We start from the raw sequence: 7,251 nt of genomic DNA on the forward strand, positions 1-7,251 counted from the left end.
CTGCCGTCTGTATACACACATGCACAGGGGGAGAAGCCTGCCATCTGTATACACACACACACACGTAGAAGGGTAGAAGCCTGCCGTCTGTATACACACATACATACAGGGGGAGAAGCCTGCAATCTGTATATATACACACACACACACACGTAGAAGCCTGCCGCCTGCATACACACACAGGGGTAGAAGCCTTCCGTCTGTACACACACACACACACACACACACGTAGAAGCCTGCCGTCTGCATACACACAGGGGTAGAAGCCTTCCGTCTGTACACACACACACACACACACACACACACACACACACACACACACACAGAAGCCTGCCGTCTGTATACACACACAGGGGTAGAAGCCTTCCGTCTGTACACACACACGTAGAAGCCTGCCGTCTGTATATATATACATACACACACACACGTAGAAGCCTGCCATCTGTATATATATATATATATATATATATATACACACACACACACACACACACACACACACACACACACACACGTAGAAGCCAGCCATCTGTATATATACACACACACACGTAGAAGCCTGCTGTCTGTATATACGGTAAGTAGCGGAAGTGTGACGAGTGTGAGGAGCCCATGATGTGTCTAACAAGCAGGGGAACTTTTTTCATTCATACCCAGAGGGAGTAAAATCTCAAAACTGTATAAGGAGGGAGAAGCAATATCAATAAATAAATATATATTTATAATGTCTGTATATAGGGAGCAGATGAAAAGCTTCTGAATGTATCAGATGAGAAAAGTTGGAATTTATGTGTATTTGAAAGGTTTTCAGAACCACTACAGGGCGAGCTCATTCTCGCCTGTAGATAAGGATAAGGTGCAATACATGTATCCTCAGTATTATCTGTTTATAAAACACAGTTCTGTTTCCTTTCAGTAATATGTTACAATATGATGTGTGCAAACTGTAAAGCGCTGCGGAATATGTTAGCGTTATATAAAAATAAAGATTATTATTAATTATTATTATAATATTATGCATCTGTGTATTAGATATATGAGATATAACAGCTGACCCATGTGTCTATGTATGAGAATAGGATATGCAGTATGAATAGCCGATACCTGTGTATTAGGATAATACAAGAAAATCAACAATATCAGTGTACATTGATATGAGCTAATATTATAATATCCATGTTTTATGAAATATTATAAAAGAATCATCCCCAATACCCGTGTATTAGAGTAATCTAGGTAATGCTAGTCACTGATAACCGTGTATAAGGACACAATAGAAGGGAATAATTCCAATAAATGGGGCAGATATTTGATATTTATACAAGCTGCGCATTAGGAAGTGATATAATCCTTATAACTGTATATTAGGACAAGATACGAGCTGTGAAACCCCAGTATATGAAGGAGAGGCGACACGAGAGATCAGTCCAATATCTGTATATTAGGACAAGATGTGACATTCACCTTCAATATCTGTATAAAGAGAAATGCAGATCATAAAGCCAAGTATCAGGGTCCGACCTGCTCCAATAACCCCCCGAGCTCTGCGGATTGGATGGCTAAGGACATAAGAGTACATCAGCCCCCTGTGTATTAGGGTCATTTATAGAATAATCTCAATATTTCCACATATTACCGGGAGATTAAACACATTGTTCAACTGACTGTTTGAGATTCAGATCTCATCTATTAACCCCTGATACTGTATATTATGGTCACATCCCATCCATTAACCCTTTATATTCATATATTAGGATCAGATCTGATCTATTTAACCCCAGGTACCCGTGGATTCAGATCACGGCATATTTATTTAACCTAGGATACTGATTTACTCTTTAGTTGTGTGTATTAGGATCAAGTCTCGTCTATTAACCCCTGATATATGGGTTGCAATCAGATATATCTGTTTATTATGGTTAAACAAGACAATTCCTTACATGAACCCCCTATTGCCTGTGTATGAGAATCAGATCTCATATTAACCCCGGATCTCTGTAATATCAGTATATTGAGATATTAAAGAAATCATCAATTGCATGAAGTCCCAATTTACCTGTGCAGTAGGAGGAGCTGTTCTGTGTATTAGGCACATGTCCGCCATTAACCCTTTGTAACAACATGTATTAGGAGAATCCATCAGCTAATAACCACTACTATATCTATTTATTGGCATCACGTCTCCTGTCTTGACACCAGATATCTGTGTATTTGCATCAGATTGCTCCAATTAACACTTGATATTTGTGTATTAGGCTCAAATCTATTAACCCTTCATATTTATATATTGTCTCATTTCTCATTAACACTTCACTTATACCAGCACATCTCTCATCTATTAACCCATTATACTTACAGTAGATGCATGTCTCACCGATTAACCCTTCAGTTATATATTAGGGCATCTCTTAACCCATCACAACTGTATATCGGTTTCAGGTCTCATCCATTAACCCATTATATCTATACATTGGAATAAAAACCTCATCCATTAACCCTACATACAATATATATTAGAGTCATCTCATTTATGAACCCATTAGATCTAAATATTGGAATAATCGTAACTATTAACCCTTCGTATCTATATAGACATCTCAGCTGTTAACTCTTCACATCTACATATTAGGATCACATCTCACCTATTAACCCTTTTTACATTTATTACCCCACAATACCTTTGTATTGGGCCGACTTCTCATCGGTTAACCCTTTATACCCATGTTCAGATCAGATGACGCAGAAAAAAATGCATACTAGAATGTGACCATTATAACCTGCTTATTTTACACGGGACCCCAATATAATCCTCCCCATCATCATACAGCTGTATTTCTCCATCAGCTAGCTATCAGCATTGCCCTGGTCACCCCATTCATTCGCACTTACTCAAAGCTTTCAACATCTCCTCGAAATTCTCAGAATGTTTCATTTTCCAGTTTCCTGAGAAGTTGGGCATCTTTGAGGGTTTTCTTTGAGATTTGGAAGACGAACACCACAAAAAAAAGGAGAATGAACTAAAATCCCGGTCTCCAGTGCAGAGGAGGCGGCTTCACTGCAGCAAGTTCAGCCTAACACAGAGGTGTCATGGGCTGCTCTCCTGGGGGGCTCCGGCTGGCTCCACGCTGGCTACAGCCTCCAATGTGTGCAGGTTACACTGACCCACCACGCTGTGTCTGGGACTATATATACCTCCCCTCCCTCATATGTGTGATGCTAACTACTCAGCCTCCTGCTGCCACCTCTCCCTCCACCGCCTCTACTGGGAGGGGCATTCACCACAGAGAGGAAGCTCACAATCCCACCTGTGGCATTATCTTACCACCAGCACCGCTACACTAGGAGGGCAGGGAGAAATGGTAGACCCCTGTACTACATATGGAGGACAGGGAGAGAGGACAGACCCCACACTACTCATGGAGTGCAGAGAGAGTGACAGACCCCCACACTACACATGGAGGGCAGGGAGAGAGCGACAGACCCCACACTACACATGGAGGACAGGGAGAGAGCGACAGACCCCCACACTACACATGGAGTGCAGAGAGAGTGACAGACCCCCACACTACACATGGAGGGCAGGGAGAGAGTGACAGACCCCCACACTACACATGGAGGGCAGGGAGAGCGTGACAGACCCCACACTACACATGGAGGGCAGGGAGAGAGCGACAGACCCACACTACACATGGAGGACAGGGAGAGAGCGACAGACCCCCACACTACACATGGAGGGCAGGGAGAGAGCGACAGACCCCACACTACACATGGAGGACAGGGAGAGAGCGACAGACCCCCACACTACACATGGAGTGCAGAGAGAGTGACAGACCCCCACACTACACATGGAGGGCAGGGAGAGAGTGACAGACCCCACACTACACATGGAGGGCAGGGAGAGCGTGACAGACCCCACACTACACATGGAGGGCAGGGAGAGAGCGACAGACCCCACACTACACATGGAGGACAGGGAGAGAGCGACAGACCCTCACACTACACATGGAGGGCAGGGAGAGAGTGACAGATCCCACACTACACATGGAGGACAGGGAGTGACAGACCCCACACTACACATGGAGGACAGGGAGAGAGCGACAGACCCCCACACTACACATGGAGGGCAGGGAGAGAGTGACAGATCCCACACTACACATGGAGGACAGGGAGAGAGGACAGACCCCACACTACACATGGAGGACAGGGAGAGCGACAGACCCGACACTACACATGGATGGCAGGGAGAGAGTGACAGACCCCACACTACACATGGAGGACAGGGAGAGAGGACAGACCCCACACTACACATGGAGGGCAGGGAGAAATGGTAGACCCCTGTACTACATATGGAGGGCAGGTAGAGAGTGACAGACCCCACACTACACATGGAGTGCAGAGAGAGTGACAGACCCCCACACTACACATGGAGGGCAGGGAGAGAGTGACAGACCCCACACTACACATGGAGGGCAGGGAGAGAGCGACAGACCCCACACTACACATGGAGGACAGGGAGAGAGGACAGACCCCGCACTACACATGGAGGGCAGGGAGAGAGTGACAGACCCCACACTACACATGGAGGACAGGGAGAGAGTGACAGACCCCACACTACACATGGAGGACAGGGAGAGAGGACAGACCCCGCACTACACATGGAGGGCAGGGAGAGAGTGACAGATCCCACACTACACATGGAGGACAGGGAGAGAGTGACAGACCCCACACTACACATGGAGGACAGGGAGAGAGGACAGACCCCACACTACACATGGAGGACAGGGAGAGCGACAGACCCGACACTACACATGGATGGCAGGGAGAGAGTGACAGACCCCCACACTACACATGGAGGACAGGGAGAGAGGACAGACCCCACACTACACATGGAGGACAGATAGAGAGGACAGACCCCACACTACACATGGAGGACAGGGAGAGCGACAGACCCCACACTACACATGGAGGACAGGGCGAGTGACAGACCCCACACTATACATGGAGGACAGGGAGAGAGTGACAGATCCCACACTACACATGGAGGACAGGTAGAGAGTAACCGACCACACTACACATGGAGGACAGGTAGAGAGTGACAGACTCCGCACTACATATGGAGGACAGAGAGAGATTAGAGACCCCACACTGCATATGTAGGGTAGGGTGAGATGACAGACCCCATACTACACATGGAGGGCAGGTAGAGAGGGCAGACCCCACACTACACATGGAGGACAGGAAGAGAGCGACAAACCCCAAACTACATATGGAGAACAGGGAGAGAGTGACAGACCCCACACTACATATGGAGGACAGGGAAAGTGACAGACCCCACACTATACATGGAGGACAGGGAGAGTGACAGACCCCACACTATACATGGAGGACAGGGAGAGTGACAGACCCCACACTACACATGGAGGGCAGAAAGAGTGACAGACCCCACACTACACATGGAGGACAGGGAGAGAGTGACAGATCCCACACTACACATGGAGGACAGGGAGAGAGTGACAGATCCCACACTATACATGGAGGGCAGGGAGAGAGTGACAGACCCCACACTACACATTGGGGGCAGGGAGAGAGTGACAGATCCCACACTACACATGGAGGACAGGGAGAGAGTGACAGACCCCACACTATACATGGAGGACAGGGAGAGTGACAGACCCCACACTACAAATGGAGGGCAGGGAGAGAATGACAGACCCCACACTACACATGGAGGATAGAAAGAGTGACAGACCCCACACTACACATGGAGAGCAGTGAGAGAGTGACAGACCCCACACTACACACGAGGGGCAGAGAAATTCATAGATGCTGCACTACACATGGAGGAAAAATAAAGAATAGCAGATCCCACACTGCATATGGAGGAAAGGAAATCAGTTACAGTCCCTGCTCTCCTTGGTTGACAATATGGCGGTTATAACAGTTGACATAGAGGTGAACATGCAAGTAGGTCAGCCTAGTTGATTCCTGGATAAATAGGCTGGGTGACAAATCATTTAAAAGTTATAAGTCTTGAGAGTTGTATTGTTTGCTGAGAATTGTAGTTGACTTGGCTCTTGGGTTTAACTTCATGAAGAAAGGGGGACATGGTTCTTGGATTTGGCTTCATAAAGAGATGGGGGATGTTTTTGTGTTTAGCTTTGTGAAGAAAAGGGTGATACGGTTCTTGGGTTGAGTTTTGCCCAGGAAGGGAGATATGGTTCTTGGGTTTAGCTTCTTGTGAAAAGGAGGACATGTTTCTCAAGTGTAACTTCATGAAGAAAAGGGGACTTGTTTCTTGGGTTTTTCTTACTAAAGAAGGGGAATTTGCATCATGATGGACTTCATGTGCCCATCAGCATTTGACAATGCCTTTGGCTCCTGACCTTCACTGCTCTTATACAGTATAGGAATGATATAGGTACTTCCCTTCTAGATCAAGGGAAGAACCAAATTGCACTGGCTTAGTGTTTCCACTCCAAAGGACACATTTATGGGGTTCTAGAAGTATTGACCCCCCATCAGTGTCATGAATTAAGAGGTCTTTGAACAGGTTCAGCATGTTACCCCTCATAACTCCCACTTTTCACTGGAAAGGAGGCAAATCATGCAGGTTTAAAGGGCATCTTCATATGGGATTATCTTTGAGTTAGTACTTATTTAGTTGCCCTTGTATATCTACCCATTCTGTGCTCCATGATAAGTCTTTTCATTTTGCAGCATGGGGAAGGGGTGGTTAAAATGTAATTATAAGCTTTAGATTTAAGCATCACTTTGCTTAATGCTCCATAAACAGTGGCTTAGGGTACCGTCACACAGTACCATTTTAATCGCTACGACGGCACGATCCGTGACGTCGCAGCGATCGTATGATTATCGCTCCAGCGTCGTAGACTGCGGTCACACGTTGCAATCACGGCGCTGGAGCGATGCCGAAGTCCCCGGTAACCAGGGTAAACATCGGGTAACTAAGCGCAGGGCCGCGCTTAGTAACCCGATGTTTACCCTGGTTACCAGCGTAAACGTAAAAAAAACAAACAGTACATACTTACATTCCGGTGTCTGTCCCCGGCGTTCTGCTTCTCTCCACTGTGTAAGCGCCATAGCCGGAAAGCACAGCGGTGACGTCAGACGTCACCGCTGTGCTCGGCGCTTTCCGGCTGACAGGCGCGCACACAGTGCAGAGAAGCTGAGACGCCGGGGACAGACACCGGAATGTAAGTATGTACTGTTTGGTTTTTTTACGTTTACGCT

At 46.7% G+C, this 7,251-nt stretch overlaps 1 protein-coding gene across 1 annotated transcript in view; it reads right to left on the reverse strand.

Annotated features, from left to right (window-relative positions):
* Nucleotides 1-3,268, reverse strand: part of CRABP2 (cellular retinoic acid binding protein 2) — a 31,306-nt gene extending 28,038 nt beyond the window's left edge. Inside the window, exon 1 of the mRNA XM_077258216.1 lies at nucleotides 2,890-3,268. Coding sequence (XP_077114331.1) covers nucleotides 2,890-2,959 — 70 coding nt within the window. The 5' untranslated portion in view covers nucleotides 2,960-3,268. The remainder of the gene's footprint in view (nucleotides 1-2,889) is intronic.
* Nucleotides 3,269-7,251: the final 3,983 nt, after the last annotated feature.

The sequence above is a fragment of the Ranitomeya variabilis genome, chromosome 1 (assembly GCF_051348905.1).
Source record: "Ranitomeya variabilis isolate aRanVar5 chromosome 1, aRanVar5.hap1, whole genome shotgun sequence".
In the NCBI taxonomy this organism is placed as follows: Eukaryota; Metazoa; Chordata; class Amphibia; order Anura; family Dendrobatidae; genus Ranitomeya; species Ranitomeya variabilis.